This window comes from Aethalodelphis obliquidens, unplaced genomic scaffold, assembly GCF_003676395.1.
Source record: "Aethalodelphis obliquidens isolate GAN/ISIS:26980383/991018 unplaced genomic scaffold, ASM367639v1 scaffold53, whole genome shotgun sequence".
Lineage (NCBI taxonomy): Eukaryota > Metazoa > Chordata > Mammalia > Artiodactyla > Delphinidae > Aethalodelphis > Aethalodelphis obliquidens.
This window is the reverse complement of record NW_020837997.1, coordinates 14305501-14327938: the sequence shown is the minus strand read 5'-3', so window position 1 is coordinate 14327938 and position 22438 is coordinate 14305501. Positions and strand designations below refer to the sequence as shown.

The 22438-nt window shown below is 61.0% G+C and overlaps 1 protein-coding gene across 1 annotated transcript; it reads left to right on the top strand.

Moving 5' to 3' along the window:
- The first annotated feature begins 9670 nt into the window (after positions 1-9670).
- BSG (basigin (Ok blood group)) lies at positions 9671-17073 on the top strand. Its single transcript, XM_027085982.1, has 7 exons — positions 9671-9835; positions 14446-14602; positions 15068-15150; positions 15264-15677; positions 16230-16254; positions 16342-16408; positions 16883-17073. The coding sequence occupies exons 1-6, from the start codon at positions 9772-9774 to the stop codon at positions 16403-16405; spliced, it is 807 nt and encodes a 268-aa protein (XP_026941783.1). The 5' UTR covers positions 9671-9771; the 3' UTR covers positions 16406-16408; positions 16883-17073.
- The last annotated feature ends 5365 nt before the right edge of the window (positions 17074-22438 follow it).

The window sequence follows — 22438 nt, the reverse complement described above, 5'->3', positions numbered from 1 at the left end:
TGAGCCGGCCTGGATTCTGCCCCATGCGGGGGTGGGGGGGCAGGGGGAATGAGAGCTCCCCATTTACAAAACAGAGGTTGCAGGTTTGAGGCTTCCCAGGCGGCCCAGCAGCTGGCGAGGGCCCCGAGGGTGCCTGGCAGGGGGCAGCGCTGGCCACTGGGTTCCGAAGCCAGATTCCCTCTGGCAGGGGGTGGGCTGGGCACTGGGGAGCCAGAGGGAGACACGGAGAAAGCAGCCAGGGATCTTCTTCCCCCTCTTTTTTATTTTGGTGCCGCCTTTATTGAGATATAATTCACACGCCATACAATTCACCCTTTTGAAAAGTGTGTAATGCAGTGGTTTTCGGTACATTACCCGGGTTGTGCCACCAGCCCCTCTGTCCAGTTCCAGAACATTCCATCACCCCAAAAGCAACCCCAGCCCCTCCCCCAGCCCCTGACGACCAGGAATCCACCCTCTGTGTCTGTGGATTTGCCTGTTCCGGATGCTTCCCGTCAATGGAATCACACCCTGTGTGTCCACGTCTGGCTTCTCTCACGGAGCATCGTGTTCTCAAGGTCTGTCCACGTTGTAGCGAGTGTCGGGGCTACCGAGTGACGTTCCTGGGTGTGGAGGGACATGTGTGTGTATCTGCTCACCTGTCCGTGGACACTTGGGCTGTTTCCACCCTGGCTGCTGTGGCCATGGGCGCACAGGCGCGTGTGTGGACGTGTGTTTTCAGTTCTCCCGGGCCTGCGCCGACGAGGGAGGGCTTGCTGGGCCACGTGGTGACTTTCTGTTGAACAGTTTGTGGAACTGCTGTTTTCCAGCAGAGTCTTTTACTTTCCCTCTGAAAACCTCAAACACACAGCCACGTTGAAATAACCGCACACTGAACACCTAGGTGCCCACCATGCAGGTTCTGCCAGGAGCAGGTGATGGGCCTGCTTCTTGGTCCACTGTCCGTCTGTCCGTCCATCTGGCTTTGCTGCATCTCACAGCAGACAGACACTGCCCTGTGGGGACACGGCCGGGATTGCAGGACTTATTTAGCGCCCTGTCTCTCCCTCCTACGCGGCGGAACGCACAGGTGTCACTCAAGGATCTGCTGCTCCGACAGCAAGGACAGATGTGAACAACACAAGCCCTGCAACATGCACATCCCTGACCCCAGAAGATCGCTCAGCCCCTCACAGGCTTGTCGTGAATGGAGCTTTTGCATAGTGACTACAGCACATGGGCGAGAAGTTAAAAGGACAAAACCCACCAAGGGAAAAAAGTGCCCCACGTCATCCACCGATAACCTTTTCCCCAGGAAGTAAGTGCCTCTGGTGCTTTCCGTCCTCATCTGAGGGTTTTCTAAGCAGGAAAGGCCACTGCTCAGGCAGCCAGCCCGGCACTGCCTCAGCCCAGGCCAGGGAGCAGCTCCCGGCCCCCACCTGCCGCCTGTATCCGCTTGTCTGGGCTATGCGCCCAGAAGTGGAGTTTGCCCATCAGAAGGCAAGGGCTTTTCCCCTTTGGTGATGGCAGCAGAATTTCTTGTCTGCCGAGCACAGACTGAGTTCCAGGCCTCCTGCAAAGTGTTAAGATGCTTTAGGAAACCCTTGCCATCTTTATTCCAGAGCCAGAGAGAAGGAAGGATGAAAAGGAGGCGGAGGACGGAGACCACCCACCTTCTCTCTCTCTCTCTTTTTTCTTTTCCAAACTGCTAAAGCTTCTTTATCTTTTTTTTTTTTTTAATAGACTTTACTTTTTTAGAACAGTTTTTTTTTTTTATTTTGGCAGTACGCGGGCCTCTCACTGTTGTGGCCTCTCCCGTTGCGGAGCACAGGCTCCGGACGCGCAGGCTCAGCGACCACGGCTCACGGGCCCAGCCGCTCCGCGGCATGTGGGATCCTCCCGGACCGGGGCACGAACCCGCGTCCCCTGCATCGGCAGGCGAACTCAACCACTGCGCCACCAGGGAAGCCCTATTTTTAGTTTTTTAAGGAACCTCCATACTGTTCTCCATAGTGGCTGCACCAATTTACATTCCCACCAGCAGTGCAAGAGGGTTCCTTTCTCTCCACACCCTCTCCAGCATTTACTATTTATAGACTTTTTGATGATGGCCATTCTGACCAGTGTGAGGTGATACCTCATTGTAGTTTGTTTTTTGTTTTTGTTTTTGTTTTTTTTTCTCATTGTAGTTTTGATTTGCATCTCCCTAATAATTAGCAATGTTGACCATCCTTTCATGTGCTTCTTGGCCGTCTGTATATCTTCTTTGGAGACATGTCTATTTAGATCTTCTGCCCATTTTTCGATTGGGTTGTTTGTTTGTTTTATTTTGAGCCACATGAGCTGCTTATATATTTTGGAGATTAATCCCTTGTGGGTCGCTTCGTTTGCACATATTTTCTCCCATTCTGTGGGCTGTCTTTTCGTTTTTCTGATGGTTTCCTTTGCTGTGCAAAAGCTCTTAAGTTTAATCAGGTCCCATTTGTTTGCTCTAGCAAGTTAATCAAACCCGAGGAGATGGGTGGCAGGAACCCCGATAGCTGGTCAGTCAGAAGCTCAGGGGACGTGGTGGACTTGGGATGGATGTGTGGGGTGGGGGCAGACATGTGGGGCTGGCCTGTAACCTGGGGGTCTGACCGACTCTGGGCAGAGAGGGTCAGAACTGAGTTAAATCTTCAGGATGGCATCCTCTGGGCATTGGAGGACTGCTGGGTGCTTGACAAACACCCCAGGCAAACACCCCTGTGTAACCAGCGCCTAGGTCGACAGACAGAGCAGGAGCTCCACAAGCCTCCTCCCCAGCAAGGTTCCCATCCCCGAGATGGGTCCTGCCTGCCTGTGCGTCCCCGAGGATACTGCTCTGTGCCCGGGGCCTTCCCTCAAGTGCGACAGTCCTCCCGCCTGGCCACCCACGCCATTCCCATGGGGTGTTCCATGGAGCACCCCACTCACATTCCCACGCTCCTGTAGACCCGGGGGTCTCACCTGGGGCAATTCTGTCCCAGGGACACGGGGCCACAACTGGGGATGTCTGTGGTCCCTAGGACTTGGGGGCTCCAGCGTTGAGCACATGGGGCCGGGGAGGCCGCTCCACACCCCACGGCGCCCAGGATGCCCCACAGACGGTGAGCCCCCCATGGCAGCAGGCGGGGCTGGGGAGCCCCGATGGAGGGACCTAGGCTTGTCTCTGAAGGTCTGGGGCCTCACGAAGCCAGCGCCGCACTCACCGCACTCCCAGCAAAGGGAGAGGGCTGAGCACCTGACCCCACCGGGCGCACCCCAGCCTGCAGAAAAGCTGTGCATCTTCCAGCCTGCAGAAAAGCTGAAGACCCTGCAGAGAGCGGCGGTATGCCCCACCTCCAGAGCTGGCAGGTTGGCACTTTGCACATTCCCTGCCTGTTCTGGACGTTTCCCATCCATGGAGTCACACCCTGTGGGTCCTTCTGTGTCTGGCTTCTCTCACTGAGCATCCTGTTCTCAAGGTCCGTCCACGTGGTGGCGAGTGTCAGGGGTTCTCTCCTTTTCAGGCTGAGCGACGTTCCCGTGTGTGGAGGGACCACATGGCATTTGTCCATTTATCCATCGAAGGACACATGGGCTGTCCCGGCGCCCTCGGCTGCTGAGGGTGCACAGCTGCCCTCTGGCCGCCGCCTTCCCGCAGTTCAGCTGCGGAAGGATTTCGGCATCACACCTCCAGCAGCGCCACCGGACGCTGCAGTTTTCAGGGATCTGTGCCATCCTCCAGTAAGTCCCTGATTGGGAGGGGGGAGGGCCGGCGGCGGGGACCTGGGGTGGCTCCAGCTGGACGGAGATCAGCGGAGGCCTGGCGGTGTTTGGAGGCCTGAGGCCCTGGAGGGGGAAGCTTGTCTGCGTCCACAGCTGTCGCCTCCGCCCAGCTGAGCCCCACCCCACGCCCAGATGAGCAGGACCCTGAGAGCCTTAAAGGGACAGAGTGAGGCACTGACAGCAGGACATGCTGGGGGACTCGGGGCACCAGGGCACCGCCACAGGGGGTCAAAGGGCATGACCGAGTGTCAGGGCTGGGCGGGGGCTCTGGTCTCTGCCGGTTTCAGCTGGCCGGCTGGGGGTTGGGGGATGGTAGGAGAGGGACCCTGCAGGGAATGCGTTTCCCAAAACCAACCCTACACCTGGCCGCTCAGAGCAACTGTGTTGTGTCCTGGAATAAGGGCCAGGAGAGCAACATGACAGCTCAATTCAGTGTCCCCAGGGCCTGGGAAAAACTTTCCATAATGGCTGAGGTTGGGGCCTGCAGGGAGACTGGACCGCAGGGATGATCCAACATTAATTTACAGGGAGACCTCAGACGCGTCTTCGGATCCCAGCCTTCGTGTCGCGTCTTAGCTTGAAGGCGGTGGTGTCCTCACACGCAAATGGTTCTGGAAAATGTGAGAGGGAAAGGCAGAGATAGAGATGGAGAGACAGAGAGAGAGGAGAGACAGAGACAGAGGAAGGGGTTGGGTCACAAACGTGGCCAAGGCCCCTGGCCGAGAATCCAGGTGCAGGGGGCTGCTGTCCCCTTGGTGCCCCTGTAGGTTTGAGGACTTCTCAAAATAAACTGTTGAGAAACAAAGAACCCTCCCCTTGTTCCACCAGGACAAAGACATCAGCAACAGGGTGAGGAAACCTTGAAACGCCAGGACACCTTAAAGCTCAGCCCCCACGAGGCCCAGGGAGGGTTTCCGTGGACAGCAGCCCCCCAGGTGTTCAGGACACTGTGCATCACAACTGTGCAGGGGAAGAATCTCTTGAATTCTCTGCCATCTCAGCGGGGGAGGCTGAGGAGAGGCTGGATCATCTCTCACTTTCAGATGCTTTGTTTTGTTTTGTCCTGTTTTTACCTATCGGACTTGTTCGCTAGGAAAGATCACCAGCCCCCGGCCACGTTCATCTGGGGGAACCGCCTGTCCCTTTTCCAGGGAGAGCAGTAGTTAAGAAGGAGAAGCCAAAGGAGGTCAGAGGGCAGCTGCTTCTGTAAATCCCTTCCGGGCACGTCTGCCCTTGAAGCAGGAGCTGGACTGGCGGGTGAGTCCCGGGGGCCCCCCCCCCGCCGCCTGCAGGGAGCCTCCCTGGCTCCCAGCTTGGCGTCTGCCCTGACCACCCTACCGCCACCGGCCACGTCAGTCAACCCCAGCGCTGAAGGAACCAACCACCCGACCCTCTGTACCATCTCCTGGGGCCGCTGCAGCAGAGCGCCACAAGCTAGGCTGCTTACATAGCAGAAATTATGTTCTCACGGTTCTGAAGGCCACAAGTCTGAGACGGGGTGTCGGCAGGGCTGTGCTCACTCCGTGGTGGGGGGGGTCCTTCCCGCCCCTCCCAGCTCCTGGTGTGGCCCACGGTCCTTGGTGTCCTGGGCCTGTGGTCCCATCACTCCATCCTCTGTCTCCGATTTTTTATTTTATTTTGATTTTTTAAAGATTTTTTTTGATACGGACCATTTTTAAAGTCTTTATTGAATTTGTTACAATATGGCTTCTGTTTTACGTTTTGGTTTTTTGGCCCGGAGGCACGTGGGATCTTAGTGCCCTGACCAGGGATCAAACCCACACCCCCTGCATTGGAAGGTGGAGTCTCTACCACTGTACCACCAGGGAAGTCCCTGTGTCTGTCTCTTATAAGGTCATTGGATTCAAGGCCGTCCTCATCCAGGATGAGCTCATGTCAAGACCCTTAATTTAGTTATATCTGCAAAGACGTTTTTTCCAAATAAGGAAGGCCCCATTCTCAGGTCTGGAAGCAACCACTGCACCATCCTGTCCCCCCAGTCCCACGCCTTGCCTGCCCAGGACCCTCTCCCCACAGCCCCGGACCTGTCTACAACACACGGAAGATAGAAGACTAAGACCCGCCCTCGCTCGGATCCCTCCCAGGGCTCCTCAGCATAAAATCCACACCCTCACCACCAGTCACCACCTGGGGAAGGGCTGGATTTCAAACTCCACCCTTTCAGAAAAATGCACTGAAAACCTGAAGCTGGGGGCTTCTCTGGTGGCGCAGTGGTTAAGAATCCGCCTGCCAATGCAGGGCACACGGGTTCGAGCCAGCGCCCTGGTCCGGGAAGATCCCACATGCCACGGAGCGAGTAAGCCAGTGAGCCACAACTACGGAGCCTGCGCTCTGGAGCCCGCGAGCCACAACTACTGAAGCCCGTGCTCTGCAACAAAGAGAAGCCACCACAATGAGAAGCCCGCGCACCACAAGGAAGAGTAGCCCTCGCTCGCCACAACTAGAGAAAGCCAGCAGGCAGCAACAAAGACCCAACACAGCCACAAATAAATAAATAAAATTTTTAAAAAACAGAAACCTTAAGTTGGAACATTTTAGCAATGCACAGATGGGTGTGACAGAGAATAAAACCCTCATGTTTTCTCTCCCCTTATCTTTGCGTTCAAAACGTTTCATAGGAAGAAGTAGAAAGCAAACCACACAGCCAGAGACGGGACAGTGGCTGGTGTCCTGAGTATGAGGCCCAGAGAAAGGACGGCTCGGGTGCAGCCAGGGCCAGGTGGGAAGGGCCGGTCGGAGACCCGGGAAGGCGTGCCCGGTGACAGGCACAGCCAGGCAAAGGCTCGGGGCAGGGACAGTGCCAGCAAGGCTGGAGCCAAGCGCGGGGGAGGTGAGGGCGCTGAGGCCCCAGCGGGGAGTTCAGCTCTTCCTTCCTCCTGCCTGGCTAGAGCTAGCGGTGGCCTGTCTGTGCCAACAGCAGAGCCGGGAAGCGCTTTCCTTGCTCTTCTGTTTGTGGATCTCTGGACCGCTCCCAGGGCCCCCGCAGGCCTCAGAGGGGAGACCCAGGGAGGATCCTGGCTCTCTCACAGCCAATTAGGGGCGCCCGCAAGCCCAGGCCTTGCCGGCTGTGCGTGTCCCTGCCCGCACGCACAGCCGGCAAGGAGCACGGGGTGTGCACGGGGTGCACGCGAGGACAGAGAGTTGGGGGGGCGAAGGGGAGAGTTAAGGGTGACCGGATTGGCTGCTTTCGACAGGCGGGGTCAGAGGTGCCCCGTGGAACACAGGGCTGCAGGACAACCGGTGACATCTGAATTTCAGACAGACAACAGATCGTTTTTAGTGTAAGTATATAGCAGATAGTGTGTGGGATATATTATACTAAATAATTAGTGCCTTTTGCAAATCTGAAATTCAAGTGTAACTGGGTGTCATGTGTTTTTACTTGCTGAATCTGGCCACCCTTGCCTGGGCTCATCCTGAAAGGCCTCTTCTTAGAAGCAGAAGGGGACGTGGGACCCTCCTGACCCGGCTGGGGCCAGGACCCAGCTGAGGAGGGAGGGGGCAGGGAGGCACCACTGTGTTCTGGCAGCCCCATGATTTCCCACGAGTCCCGCCCTCAGCCCGGCTCTGGGCCAACGGGGGCACGGAGATCCGCCCAAGCCGGAGGTGCTTTGAGGCCAGCTGCCCGCTTGCCCCCCTCCTCCCGCGCGTCCCTCTCGACCCCGCTCCGTGCAGCCTTGCTGAGCCTGCCAGTGCGTCTGCAGGAGGAGAGGCCTCTGTCCTGGCCCCTCTGCCACACCCTTCTAGCCTTTTCCTCCAGGACCCCGCCCTCGCAGAGAGGGCTCTGCCGGCTCTGCCCAGGCTCCTCCTCCAGCTGCCTCCCCCTGCCCCTGACAAGCGGCTCCTGGACTCACAGCTCAGCCCTCCAGGGGCCGCTGCCCCTCCTCATACACGTGTCACCTCCAATGTCGTCACCTCCAAGAGGCCACCTGGCCCCTCATCTAAAGCGGTGCCTCCTGATCGACATCACCCCATTTTTTAATTGAGATGATTCACATACCACACAATTCACCCATGAAAGCGTAAACAGTTCTGGTACATCCACAGAGTTGAGCACTCAGCATGACAATCAGTTTTAGAACATTTCATCACCCTAGAAAGCAACCCCATCGCCATGAGCAGTCCCCCCCTCCCCCTCCCCAGCCCCGACAACCACGAGCCCACTGTCTGTCCCTGTGCATCTACCAGTTCTGGACGTTTCCCATCAATGGAATCACACACCGTGGGTCCTTCTGTGCCTGGCTTCTCTCACTGAGCATCGTGTTCTCAGGGTCCATCCACGTGGCAGCAAGGTCAGGGCTTCACCCCTTTTCCTGGCTGAGTGACGTTCCCGTGTGTGGAGGGACCACATGTTCCTTATTCATTCACCCATTGATGGGCATTTGGGCTGTTCCACTTTTTGGCTGTTGTGCTGCTGTGAACATTGCAGTGGAAGTTCCTGTATGGACGTGAGTTTTCAGTTCTCTGCGGCACACACCTAGGACTGGCATTGCTGGGTCAGGTGGTCACTCCGTTTAACCTTTTGAGAAGCGGCTGCACCGTTTCACCTCCTCACCAGCCCTGCCCAGGGTTCCACTTCCTCATCTTGTTATTTTCTGCCCTTCTGATGAGGGCCATCGTGGTCGGTGTGAAGCGGTGTCTCACTGTGGTTTCTGCCTGCTTTCCCCTGAGCAACTTCTCATGAGCTAATGTTATCTGCATGTCTTCTCTGGAGAAATGTGTTTTCAGATCCTTTGTCCATTTTTTAATTGGGTTATTTGTCCTTTTTAAGAGTTAAGGGACTTCCCTGGTATTCCAGTGGTTAAGACTCTACGCTCCCAATGCAGGGGGGGCTGGGTTCCATCCCTGGTCAGGGAACTAGATCCCTCATGCCACAACTAAGAGCACACATGCGACAATGAAGAGCCAGCAAGCCGCAATAAAAAAAAAAAGATCCTGCACGCCGCAACGAAGACCTCACGCGCAGCCACGAAGATCCCCATGCTGGAGCCAAATAAATAATTTTTTTTTTAACTTGAGTTATAAAAAAAGTTGAGTTGTAAGTGTTTTTTATACATTCTAGATACAAGTCCCTTATCAGATACATGATTTACCAGTATTTTCTCCCATTCCTTGGGTTGTCTTATCACTTTCTTCTCTGAAGCACAGAAGTTTTTAATTTTTGATGAATTCCAATGTATCTGATTTTTTGTTGCTGTTGCTTGTGCTTTTGGTGACATGTAAGATACCATTGCCTAATCCAAGGTCACAAAGACTGCGTACCCTGGTTTTGTTTGAAAGTATTTTGTCAATTTTTAGAAGTATTTGTTGTAAAACACGGGGACCTCAGCGTAGGTGTTCCAGCCAAATACAGGACGGCCAGTTACATTTGAATCAGGTAAATGGTGATACTTTCCTTGCAAAACTGTGTTCAAACACTGCACGGGACACTTACACTAAGAAATCACTCATTCTCTGCCTGAAACTCAAACTTAACTGCTGTCCAGCTATTTTTATTTGCTAGATCTGGCAGCCTCACCCCAGGGGACACATCCCACCTGTTCACGGGGATCCCCATCGCCTCCCTCGATTCTTTTTTTTTTCTCCCTCGATTCTTTTTAAATTTTTTGCACTATGGCAAACTACACATAAGTTGAGAAATTTACACTTTGAGCGTAAAGTTAAGGTCTTAACTCAAACTAGGAAGGACAGCTGGCCCCCGCCCGGTCTCGCAGGCCCCGCCCCGTTTCCTAGCAACGTAGCCTCGCCCCTGGCCGCAGCGCGCGGCCCACCCGGGTTCTCACGTGGCGCCGCCCATTCAGCTTCCGTAGCGCGAGTCAGCCGGGTCCGCGCGTGCGTACATGCGTCCGCGCGCGTGCGCAGGTGGTGGCCGACTCACCGTGCGCCCCCCCCCCCCGACGCCGCCTGCGTGCGCGCGCCCGGCGGCTGTCCGGTTCTTATAGCGCCGCGGGCGGCGGTTGTGCGGGGACGGCGGGACGGTGGGACATGGCGGCTGTGCGGCTCATGTTGGGCCTCGTGCTGCTGAGCGCTCAGGGCGGCTTCGGGGCAGGTGAGGACCTTGGGGTGGGGGCGCGAAGCCTGCTGGTGGTCTGGCCTGGCTGGGGGCGGCCCGCCCTCTGCTCCAGGGGAGACCCCAGCCCGGGCGAGAGGGAGGAGAGCCCGGCCGGTGGAGGGAGGCCCAGCCCGGGGGGTGGTGGGGAGGGAGACTCCGAGCTGAAGCCGACCTAAGCGAGGCAGCTTAGGAGGGACTTTCCTGCTCGGAATGCTTGGGCGGGGGCCGCAGGGGAGCCCCCGGGCGCCCAGGCCCTGGCTGTCATCCGGGAGGTGGGCTCTTGTCCTCACGGGGTCGCGGGCACCCAGCCACGTGACGGCCCCTGAGCCGGGTCGGCTTTCCGGCCGGAGGGATTGTCCTTCTTCCCGGGATTTAGGTCCCGTGTCTCGCTCTGGCTCTGCACTTGTCCCTGGAGTCGCCCGAACACTTAAACCCTTGTGGGGAGGCATACACTCTTCTTCCTTCGTTTTTGTCTGATTTCGGGGCCCAGAAGAAGGTGGAGGCTGGTCCACCCTCCTGTTTTTACAGGGGTGGAAAGAGGCCCCGGCCGGGAGGGGAGGTGTTCTAAGGTCACCGTGAGCCCCCCCGGCTCAGAGCAGGAACTGTGGGGGGACTGTTTTTACAGACTCTCAAACGGAGCTCCTCACGGGAGGGGCAGCCTGTTGGGTGGGCAGACGTGGTTTAGAGAATGCTCACAGCAAAATGGGTTAAGGCGTGCTTTTCTGGGAGAAAGCAGGGCAGCCTCTTTTGCCTGAAAGAGAGATTTTTTTCCCTGTATGGAGCACGACTTCCCGTTTGGTTCTGGGTTAACGATTTATAGTGACCAGCGTGTAGAGAACAAAGTGCAGACCTTGGGGGCAGGAGCAGGTGGGCTCTGAGAGGGGTGGCAGCTGCCCTAGGGCGTGGGAGGGGCTGCCCCTTAGAGAAGCTTCACCGGCTTACTGCTGACCTACTTTTAGATCTCAGTTCGCCTCTTTCTTTTGCCTCCTAATCAAAACGGCCATTTATTGACCGCCCTCTGGACAGGGCCCCTGGCAGGCGAGGTGAGTGCCCGGCAGCGTGAGCCCTTTAGACGCAGCCCTCGCCAGCCAGCGGGGAAGGATGGCCCCCGGTGTTCTGCTGGGGGCACAGCTCCGATCCATCACCCTTGTCTGTGGGGTTGCTCTTACACACTCACACCACGTGGGTGTGTGCCGTGGGCGGTCCTGGTTTATTTACACTGAGTCTGAATCCCCCTGGGGCTATATCTGTGCCTTGTCCTCCCTTTTTCACTTTCCACCTTTCCCAGGGACTCTGGGAAAGACCTGAAAGTCTGGGTCTCGTGTCCTTTTTCTGCCTGGGGTGAGTGAGTTCGCCTTTCCTGGCCAGGTCAGCTCTCCAGAAACCTGCCTCGGGCAACTCTGCTGGGGCAGGTGTCTTCGTGGGGGGGCCCCCATCGCCTGAGGCCCCAGGATGATCCTCCTCCTGGAGAGCCCTGCTCTCCAGGCCGTGCAGGGCCCTGTGGTCCTGGCGGTGCTGGTGGGCAGACATGGGCTTGCTAGCTGGTTCCCTCTCTGAGCCTCGGGTGAGGGGCCGGACCCCCGGCCCGCAGGATTAGAGCGGTGAGCAGCCCGGGGCTGGCCTCCCAGAGGCGGTCTCTCCTGGCCACCACCTCATCCGGAGAGCTCCCCCCAGGATGTGTACCCGAGGCCTGCCTGGCCCTGCGCCCTGCCCAGCCCGGCTGCCGAGTGGGCACAGAGGAGGGGTGGCTGTTTTTAGATGAAGGTGACTTTACTTGAGAACATGGGTTGCAGTCACGTGGTCGGGAAGGAGGGTCAGGCACTCTCGGGTTCCCAGGGCTCTGGGAGGGCCTGCCTGTGCACAGCCGGGGCCCCTGTGAGTTCTTGGGGTGCTGCCCCGGGCCTCCTGGGCACTGGGCATGGCTGGGGGTTCTGGAGGGTGGGCGTTTCACCCTCTTTCCATCACCGCCCCCTGAGGAGCATTTTGAGGCATTCTTTCTAATGGCCCTGTCCCAGTGACCTGTCAGCGTCACAGATGTTACGTCCCCTGTGGCAGCAGTCTCTGTGGTGGCCCTTGGGGCCACAACCCGGCACCCCACTTGGAGTGACCCGGCCTGTTGAGGATGGGTGACCTGCATGTGGCAGGTCACTGGGGCGGATGGACTGGCTCCCTTGCTGCGTGTGTCTCTCTGGCCAGGACAGGGGTGTCGGCCTGCGGGGCCTCAGGCAGGGAGGGCTCTCCTGGGCGAGGCTGGCCAGCCCGTTGGCCTCTGCAGACACCTGGGATGGGTGGAGTTGGGGCCCACCTCTGCCCCTCTCTGAGAGCTGAGGCACCCCGCCCTGGTGCCACCTGGAGGAGTCCTGCGGGCACTCGTCTCTCCCCCAGGAGGCAGGGTGGGGCCTGGGTAAGACCTGCCTGAGCACCCCTGTCCGAGGCTCTAGGGTGCAGAGGCAGGCCCTGTCTGGGCAAAGCGCCGCCTCTGGCCTTACTTTCTGCCCTGACTCACCTCCCAGCTCTGTACGGAGCTGCTGGTTCTGCAGTCTTGGGAAATCTTGACGGAGAAATGCGGGTTTCTGGAGGCCTTTGGTGAAAGTGACGCAGAGGTCCATCCTCACGCCCCTGTCTGCCTGTAACCGCCTGGCCTGAGGCCTGAGTGGCCAGTGGGCGGACGTGAAGGTCCGTCTGTCCCCGGGGCCTTGTGGCCAGCCTTGTGTGCTCTCCTACACGGCCGGTACGTACACATGTGCCGCGTATGCCTCTACACCTATGTGTCCGTGCACACGTGCGGGCACTGCCGCGGCTGTGCCCCCCAGGAGCGGGGAGCACCTGGAGCTGCAGAGGGGCCTCCTTTGCTTCAGTCCCTGCTGGCCCGGACTTCTGAGACGTCCTGTCCCCTTTTAAAGGAAGAGCCAGCAGGTGGCCAGAGGCGGGGTGGTGAGGACTGGCGGCTCAGGAAGAGGCCCCGCCGGGCCCTGCACGTGTTCTGTGCACGGGCTGGCCTTGGGTCCTGCCTCTTCCACCCGAAGGAGGCTGGCGTCCTCCGGACCCAAATGCCGCCGGGGCGCAGGGGCCTGCGTGTGGCCAGCCCACCCAGGACCTAACACACAGGCCCAGGCGGGATCTCAGACGCCCAAGGAGATGTGCGCTCTGCCCGCAGTCGTTCCAGAAAGCGGCCCAGCTGTGAAGTCTGTCCTGGGATTTGAGCTTTACTTTTCTTAGCGGCTGAGGAGTCCGTGAGGACGGGGGAGCCCGGTTTGGATCACTGGGCGTCAGCCGGAGGGCTCCTGCCGCCAGGTCCAGCCGGGGGTCGTGACCTGCGATCGTTCTGCTCAGCTTCACGTGCTTAGTCTGTGCTCACGCAGTTGTGCCGTCGGAAGTCACTGTGTGACCCCAGTGAGGGAGCGGGGGTCCGGGGTGGCGGCCTGCCCGGTGGGCGCTGGGGCCCCGCAGCCTGGCTGCGTCCCTACTGGCTGAACCGTTCCAGTGCAGTCCTGATTCTGCTTTCGCCTGATTTTATGCCGGAGGCCTCTGGGCCGGCGCCCTCTGTGCCCAAGTCCTGTGGGCGTGGCCTTCTCCAAGGGTCGCCTTGGGTGCGTGGGTGTGGGTGACAGTTCTGGAGAAACAGGCGCTTCCTGGTAGACACCACTGTGCCTTGGACGCGACTTTATAAAGTCCCCACTGTCCCCAAGGACAGCTGCCCCGGGATCCCGGGTGGTTTGACAGGAGTATCCCCAGGACACCTGCTCCCAGCCCTGGGATAGGGCTCTGGTGTGGACGTTCACTGAAGGTCAGCACCTGGAGGTGCGGCCTGACCCCCAGCAAAGGGGTCCTCATTCTGGTCTGCCGTCCCGGCCCCCTCCCTGAACGCCCAGAGGTCTGGGGTCTCCTGCCCCTGGTCCCTGGAGAGGAGCCCTCCCCAGCTCGAGCCCAGTCTCCCATCTCCAGAACTGTCAGCGTGCTTCTCACTGTCTGCTTCTAACCGGCTTCACGTTTTGGTTCCTCAAGAGAAGGTCGTAATGAGTGGGGAGCCTTGCCTGGTTGGAAATTGAGAGGAAGGGCTGCTGGGAGTCGCCCCAGCGTCCCAGGCAGGAGAACAGCCTGTCATTTGTATGGAGGTTTGGGGCACATGCGGCCTTCTGAGAAGCAGGCACCTCCAGGACGGGGCCGCTGCAGCCCCCTGGCCCCCGTGGCCTGAGCACACCTGTCCCACCCACCCCGGTGGCCTTCCCTTGGTTGTGGGAGAGAGGGGGAACATGCAAGACTACCCAGAGCGGGGGTGGTGACCTGGGCGGTGATGGACTTCAACTTTCCGAAAAGGCCTTTCGGGGCTGCGGGGCTGGACCCAGCAGTCGCTGCCCTGGTCCTTGTTCTGGGGCCGGGGTGGGCGCTGCTGCTGTTCCCACGCCCAAGGCCCAGCCAATTAGGACAATTCCTGGCAGAATCCTGCCCCAGACCCTGAGGGGAGGGCCTTCCAGGAGCCCCATGCGGTTCTGCGCTCTGGGTACCAGCCCTGGCTTCTCTCCCTCTGGGGAGCTGGGGTTGGGAGAAGTGGCAGGCTCCTTGGGTTCTCCCCTGACACTGTTCTCTTCTCTCCTCTGGCTGCCCAGGGAGCACGATCTGGACTTCCGTCGATGATGATGGCTCCAGAACCCGCCTCACATGCGCCTTGAATCACAGCGCCACCGAGATCGTGGGCCACCGCTGGGTGAAGGGGGGCAAGGTGCTGAAGGAGGACGCGCTGCCCGGCCTGAGGACGGAGTACGAGTGAGTGAGGCTGCCCCAGCAGCAAAAGGCGGGGCCTGCCTGGTCTCCAAGGGCCTCTGGTCAGCGAGTACGGAGGTTGTAGTCGGTGGGCTGGCTCTGGACAGAAGTTGGGAACGGGCTCAGACGGGGGTTTGGAGACAGCTGAGGCCCGGGATGCAGGGAGGGTCCAGTGGCTGCCAGACTTGACCACCTCCAAGACCCGTCCCTCCTTCCGGCGCGTTGGGGACCCCGGTCCCTGGCTCGCTGGGTTCTGAGCACCGCCAGGGCCACTGCGGAGCCTTGTCTGGGGGGAGGAGCGGCTCTGGAAGCCCAGGGCTCCTGGATGTGGGTGTGGGGTAAGCTGCCTGCCGCCCCTGCACCTCCTGGTCCCTCCTCCCCGGGGAGGCACACCCCCCCCGTCCCCTCCCGGCAGGGTTTGGACAGAAGCTTCTCGGCTCACACCCCGCTCACGGCCTCTGCCTGCAGCGTGGACTCGGACGACCGCTCGGGCCAGTACTCCTGCATCTTCCTTCCAGAACATGCGGGCCGCACCGACCTGGAAGTGAAGGGTGGGCTCCTGGGGGCCCCGGGCCTGAGGGGCTGGGGTGGAGGCGGGCAGGGCAGCTCCATCTCCGGCCCCGCTGCCCCAGGGTCAGGCTCCAGCCCTCCCTCCTCCCGGCAGGGCCCCCCAGCGTCAAGGCGGTGAAGAAGTCGGAGCACGCCACCGAGGGGGAGACTGTGGTGCTGGCCTGCAAGTCGGACTCCTTCCCGCCCGTCGCAGACTGGCAGTGGTCCAAGATGACCGACTCTGGGGACCAGGCCATCACTAACAGCTCCCAGCACAAGTTCTTCGTGGTCTCCTCGGAGACCAGGACGGAGCTGCATATCCCAGACCTGGACCTGAGCTCAGACCCCGGCAAGTACGTGTGCAACGGCACCAGCTCAGAGGGCTCTGGCCAGGCGGTCATCACGCTGCGCGTGCGCAACCGCTTCGCCGCCCTCTGGCCCTTCCTGGGCATCGTGGCCGAGGTGCTCGTGCTGGTCACCATCATCTTCATCTACGAGAAGCGGCGGAAGCCGGACGAGGTCCTAGACGGTGAGCCGGCCCCACACGCCCTCTGCTCCCCTCCCGGCGGGGGGACCCCTGGGGCCGGGGCCGCTGTCCGGGAGTGTGGGCCTGAGGGTTAGCCCCCTTGGCCACCGTGTCCCGGGGCCTCCCTGGGGCACCCGCCCCCTTCCCTGGCTGGCGGTGTGTGTCAGCCCTTACGGCCTCACCTGCCCCTCTTTCCTCACTGGGCTGCCAGCAGGCGTCCTCTGCGGTCAGTGCTCCTCCATGGGCTTGGTCTCCGCCTGTGGAGACTGCTTTGGGCCCGGGGCTGCGGCACCAAGTGAACCCCTGGCCTTGTGTGATGGGGCCACTGGGGTGCGGGGCTGGGGGCCAGGCAGAGCCCCCAGGTGCCTCTCACACTGAGACCCTAGACAGCTCACGTGAGGGTGCGTGTCCTGGGGCGGGCTGGCCCCCACATTGCAGTCGGGGAGGCTGAGGGCGGCGCCCCGCGGGATGGGGCCACCCCGTGCATGGCCTGGTGTGCAGACCGCCGCTGACAGCCCGTCCTCCTCTCTTGCATGTGGCTGTGCACCTGCACAGATGAGGACGCCGGCTCTGCTCCACTGTAAGTCCCTGCCTTGCTGGGGGTGGGCGGGTCACTGGGCAGAGCTGGGAGGCGTGAGGGGCAACTGTCTGGTCCTCCTGTCACCAGGAAGAGCAGCGGGCACCACGTGAATGACAAAGACAAGAACGTTCGCCAGAGGAACTCCAGCTGAGAGGTGAGGGGGGGAGGGCGGGGCGGCCGAGGGCGGGGCTCCTGCTCCTGAGGCTGGTCCAAGCGCCCCGCCCCTCTCCCCCCCACCCCCAGGATGAGTCTGTAGGCGCCCATCCCAGCGTTTGCACAACCCCACGGAAACCCACCTGACAAAAGCAAACTGTGTTGTGCATTCAAATCACACGTTTTCTCACCTTTTTAAAGAAAAACTAAACTAGGGTTTTCTGTGTGTAGAATTCTGTCCCTTAGGGCTTTGCTTTTCTTTTTTAATTATCTCGTGAGCCCCCCAGGGGAGTCGTGAGGTTTGTGTGAGGCCCCTGCCACCCCCACCATCCGTCCCCTCGCGTCCCCTGGGCTGTTGGTCTCCTGGTCTGGGTGTGGAGGCCAGACGGCCCTTGTTCTGAGGCTCCCGCCCCAGGTCCACCTCCTGAGACTGCTCGGCTGTGTGGGGCCGGAGCCAAGTCCCTGCCCTTTGCAGAAGGTCCAGGTGGAGCCGCGGTGCCAAGCATCCTGCCGTGAGAAGCCAGTGCTGTGGGGTCACTGCAGGTCTGAGCACGTGGCCGCCCTGGGAAGAGGGTGTCAGCTGGTCTTCTCAGAGCAGGAGCCGCTGTGATGGGCCTCTCTCCCCACCCCACCTTCCTACTCCCCAATAAAGTCTGACCCCTCATACTCTCCCGGCTCCTGTCCGCGCCGAGCCTGGGTCTCACCAAGGAAGCTCGTGGGGGGTTCAGCCGGTGAGGCGTAACGAGGTTAGGGTGCACGGAGGCTGGGTGACGGGTAAAGCCGGGAGTGGTGTACGGACCACTGCAACAGAAGTGGTCCGGCTCTCCAGTTCTTCTAAGCCTGCTTCTGCCCTTCAAAGGGTATCTGGACAAAACCAGGGCATCCTTTCCGCGGACCCCCAGGTCGGGATGGGCGGCCATCAGCCACCGCCGCCAGGCATCTGGCTGTCCTGGTCAGAACGCTCCCGGGGCCTTCGGGGGCCTGAGGGGCAGGTGAGCAGCTGGGGCCTCGCTCTGGAGCTGGGAGTCTGTCCCGAGGCACATCTGGGGTGGGGGCGCAGCTGCCCCTCTTGGGACCCTAGCTGGGGGTGGGAGGCAGCCCAGAGAACCCCAGGAGCAGCTGTGCACCAGCCCCCGCGGGGAGAAGGGGGTTGCCTGCTTACCCAGCCTGCATCCCAGTAGCTGGGCCGAATGGGGGAGTGTAGGTGGGGTTGAAGCGGGGTGGGGGTAGGGGTGGGGGTGGAACAGGAAGTCCTAGGAGGTGGGGCGGAGCCCTGGGACTCGGTAAGTACCACCTAGGCCTCCCACTGGGCACACCTGGGGAAACAGTGCCAGAGGGGAAAGGGCTTGTCCAGGGTGACCCTTTTCCCACACCCAGGGGCTGTGGTCACCCCATGTCGCCCTCTGGAGCCCTGCAAGACCTGCAGGTCTGGGTGAGGGTCTCAAGCCACCTGCTGGTCGGGGGAGGCAGGGGTCTCAGAGTGTTGGGCCAGCTCTTCCTAACTCTCCAGAGAAGCCAGAAATCTGGGCTCGCGTGTGAAGTCTGCGTTTTTCAATGTTGGCAAAAACAAATCCCAACATACCAAAGCCTCAAGAATTGAGAGACTTCAGACTTGGCCCACTGGCCACCGGCTCGAGGCCCAGTGGGTTCTGAGGGGGGACGGAGAGGGCCTCTTCCCTGCAAGTCGCACAGCCCCGGGACAGGGGCTGGGGAGGGGCGGGGGTGGGGTGGACCAGGCTGCCCCCTGTCCGCTGACCAGGTGTGTCACGAGAGTCACCCGCAGGTCTGGTTTCCCTGAGTGCCCACGGGGAGAGTAGGGGTTCCTTTACGGGGACCTCGCACCGCACAACCTGGAGGAGGTGCCTCCCAGTTCACAGGAACTGAGGCCGCTGGGCCCCGAAGCCCTGGGGCTGGGGCTAGGGGCTGCGGCTGGCCAGTCATTCCCTCCAGCCACCACCAGAGGGCACCACGTGCACACCCCTGAGGGCACTGGGGCCCAGGAAGTCAGGGGAGCCCCTGTCCACAGAGGTCTTGGGATACCCTGCCTGTCCTTCGTGTCCCCCAGCTGGACACGCTGGGCCCTCGGTCCTGGGCACCCATCTAAACTGGTCCAAAGGATGTACATCCCTGCTTGTTCACTGGGCCACGTGGTTGTCACTGACAGTGTACGTGGGTCCGGGGGTTCTGCCAGCACAGAAGAAGGTGGCAACGAGGCTGGTTCCTCTCCGGGGACGCTACTGAGGCTGGGGCCTGATGTTGGAGGGCACGTGAGGGTGTCCCCTGCTCGGAGTCTGTGTGTGTCCCCACCCGCACCCCAGCTGGGGCTCCGCCCACCTTCCTGCTGCACCCCTGGCGCCCACACACCTGGGGCTCGGGAACGACTGCTGGTTTCTTTGTCTAGACAGAAAGTGCGGGATTGTCCGCAGGCAGCGCCTTGGGGGACAGGAGGGGGTGGCATGTGGTGTGGAGAGGGGACCAGGCCCCCAGCGAGGGACGCTGCCCACATGTGCTTTTAGGCGAAGCCCGACCAGCAAACAGGGCCGCTGGGCAGACGGCTCTGCATGTTTCCCTCCCTGAGCATTTGATGAGCACTGGCAAGTCTTCGGCCCCCTGTGCCCCTGGGGGCTATTCTTGGATGCAGCCGCTGGAGCTGCCTCAGTTTCCCTAGGGGCAGGACAGGAAGTCACCGGATCCAGTGATATCATCTTTGGCAAACGCCTGGAGACTCAGGACCCGGTGTCTGTCTCAGGGTCCCAGTCGCTGAGGCAGAGGGGCAGGGCTGGGCGTGCCTTCATTCTGGGGCACAGGCTGCCCACCCCTTCCCTGGGCCCACCGCCCTCCAGACTGGGAGCCCTTCGAGGATGGGGTTGGGGCCTGCGCTGGAGGCATCGGTGGGGGGGGCGCCTCCCAAGCCCCAGCCTCGTTCCTCCCCCACTCTGGGGCCCTGACGAAGAGCATCTCTGTTGTACACCGGGGGCACCCCAAGGTCCCATGGTGGCTGGCAGCAAGAGACGAATTTAGCGGTCTCGCCTGGCAGCAGGGGGCAGAGGTGAGGAGGAATGGGCCAGAGGTGTGGGGGTCCCAGGGGGAGTGAGGTCCACAGGGAAAGGAAATCCCAGGTCCGCCGAGGACCCCACCCTCGTCGCACAGATGCCAGGGAACTCAGGCCTGGGTGAGGGGCTCCCTACGTAAGGTCACTCTCCAGTCGGGGCTGGACACCGGGGCGCTGCCTGGCACAATGGCGCTCGTGCGGGCAGCCCAGACTGGGAGATGTCATCCCCCTTCCGAAGTCAGCGGCACATGTGGGCACTCGGGCCGCCACACAAGGCTGAGGGGACAGTCAGCATTGCTCGAGTCTGGCGGTGGTGAGCTCTGAGAACCCTCCCTGGCCCGGGGCCTGCCAAGACCCTGGCCTGGCTTTGTCTCCCTGGTCTCTTAACTATTTTGCCCTCACAGGGCCTCCAAACTGTGGGCTCCAGGGCTTTGGACCTGGACCCGCCCCAGCTGAGCAGGAAACATGGGCCATGTGTTGAGGTGCTGAGAGGCTGGGGAGGGGAGCTGCGAGCGGGACAGCAGGGCAAAGGCCTCGGGCCCAGGCCAGCTGGGCCTGCTGGAAGCCCCTGTGCCCAGAGCCCAGCGCTGGGGAGGAAGAGGTGGGGCAAACTGGGTGGGGAGGGACTGGGGCTTCCTTCCACGGGAAGTGGGAGTCCAGCAGCTTTGGGTAACAGACCACTCACTGTGAACTGACTTGGGGTTTTATTCCTGTTTGCCCAGGCTTGTCCCCAGCCCACCCCACCCCCACCACCTCTGGGTCTTCATCTCCTACGCCCCCCACCCACCAGGTCCTCAGTATCCCTTCTCCTCACACCAACCAGGCACCGTCCTGCCTGAGGACCTTTGCACAGGCCACGACACCTGCCGGCCGCTCTGGGCTCCATCCTCCCCTCAGGTCCTGGCTCTGACACTACCCACTCTGCGAGGCTTCAGACATCCCCCCAACACCTCATCCCCTGTCCTGGCTCAGGTTGAGCTCACCCCCTTCTAACGGACACTACAATGTCTGCTAAACATCACATGTGCTGTGTTGACTGTCACCCCCCACCAGGGTGGGGGCGGCCTGAGAGGTTCACTTCTGAATCCCAGCCGCCATCAGGTGCCTCATAAGTATTTAGTGAATGAATGAATGAATGCTAAGAATGCTCTGGCCCAGGGCAAGTGGTGAGACAGGGTGGGAGGGACAGAGGCTGGTGGCCGCCTGGCCCAGGGTGGAGCCCGTGTGTTGGGGAGGAGTCTTCAGGAGAGGGGCTGGGACCCTCTCCTCCTCTGTGACTTGAAGGTCCAGGCCAGGTCCCTGGGGGAGGGATGCCATTCTGCCTCTCCAGGCCTGGTGGGTCCTGGGCTGGGCTGCGGGTGCACCTCCTCCCTGCTCTCAGCCAAGAGCCCTGGGGCTCTGGCGGCCTGCCTGGACTGACATCTTCCCAGGGCGAGCATGAAAGATCCCCCTTCAGCTGGAACACACAGCTGCCTGGGCGGGCCACAGCCTGGCACTGCCGACTCTGCTGCTTGCCCAGCCCCTCTCTTTCTCTCTCGCAGACTCAGGGCAGACGGCGGCCCAGCCTGTCCACCCATCTGGCTGTGGGTCTGGCAGGGTCTGACTGAAGACACAGCAGAGGTGGCCGCTGGAAGGACCCCCAGGGCTCAGGACAGCCTGCAGGGGGACAGGAGATGGCCCGGCTCAGCCCACCCATTGTTCAGATGGGCCCATCCCTCAATGCCCTTGAGTCCCACCTACTGTGCACAGGGACATGTCACATCTCCACCCTCATGGTCCTGACCTCCAGATGGGTGAAGTCACCCAATATGATGTCAGGCCTGAAAGCGCTAAGAAGGCCAGAGGGTCCCTGGAGGCTAGCGGTGGTCTTCCATCCCTCTCCCTGTATCTCCAGGCCTTTCCTTATCTCTGCTCCCCATCTCTCCTTTGTGCAGGATGCGCTGGTTGAGCTGGGGTGGGGAGTGGAGGCTGGGAAGAATCCTGGGCCTGTGGCCTATGTCACCTGACGCCAGGAATCACTCCCCAGCCTGGCTCTAGCCCCAGAAGCAGAGCCTCGAGTGTTTTTCCAGATCTGGGGGCCTATGGGGCGGGGGCTGGCTGGAGGCTGAGCCCAAGGGGCAGAGAAATGGGGTAGCCCAACGGGGCTCACATGTGGGCATCCGGTGGGAAGGGGTGGCAGACCCTGGGTCCCCCTGTGACCCTGGGCACTTCCCCACTTTAAAGCCCACCAGCCTTTTGGGAGAGCCCCCCCCCGCCCCCCCACTGTACTTTAGGGCCTTGTTTGAAGGTGGGGATCCTCAGAACCCTTGGGTGGCTCTTCCTATTGGCCCAATTCGGCCTCAGTTTCCTCATATGCAGGAGGTGGGGGAGAGGGGGCCACGGTGGGACCTGGAGACTCCTGGCCTGACCCCACTTTGCCGCTCCCCACACAACACGTCTTTGTCCGGGGGCTCAAGTGACAAAGCAAGGGCTCGTGTGGCCTTTTATTATGGAAATTCTCAAACCTATAGAAAGGATGGAGGCTAGTATGGGGGCGGCTCCACTTCTCCGAGCCCCAGCGTCAGTGGTTACCGCCCCGCTGTGTCCTCTGGACAGAGGCGAACTGAAGCGCCAGGAGAAGGCCCCTCGTCAAGGTCGCGCGCGGCGGCGATGACCTTGGGCGCGTGCCTCTTTTTCGCGGGCCTCAGTTTCCCCTTCTGGGACTAGGCTTGATCGGATCTCCGAGGCCTCGAGCCGCGTGACCTTGGGCCGTCCCAGAGCCAGCGGCCTCAGTTTCCCGGGCGCGGGACCCGTGCGAGGCGCGCCGGGAGTGTGCGCGGGCAGAGGTGGGGCTCCCGCCCCCTCCCCTCCCCCGCGGCCCCGGCTCCGCCCCTCGCGGCTCCGCCCCGCCCTACCCCCGCCTCCCCCCTCCCTCGGGCTCGGGCCGGCGGCGGCGGCGGCGGCTCCGCTCCGCACTGCCCGGCGCCGCCTCGCCATGGA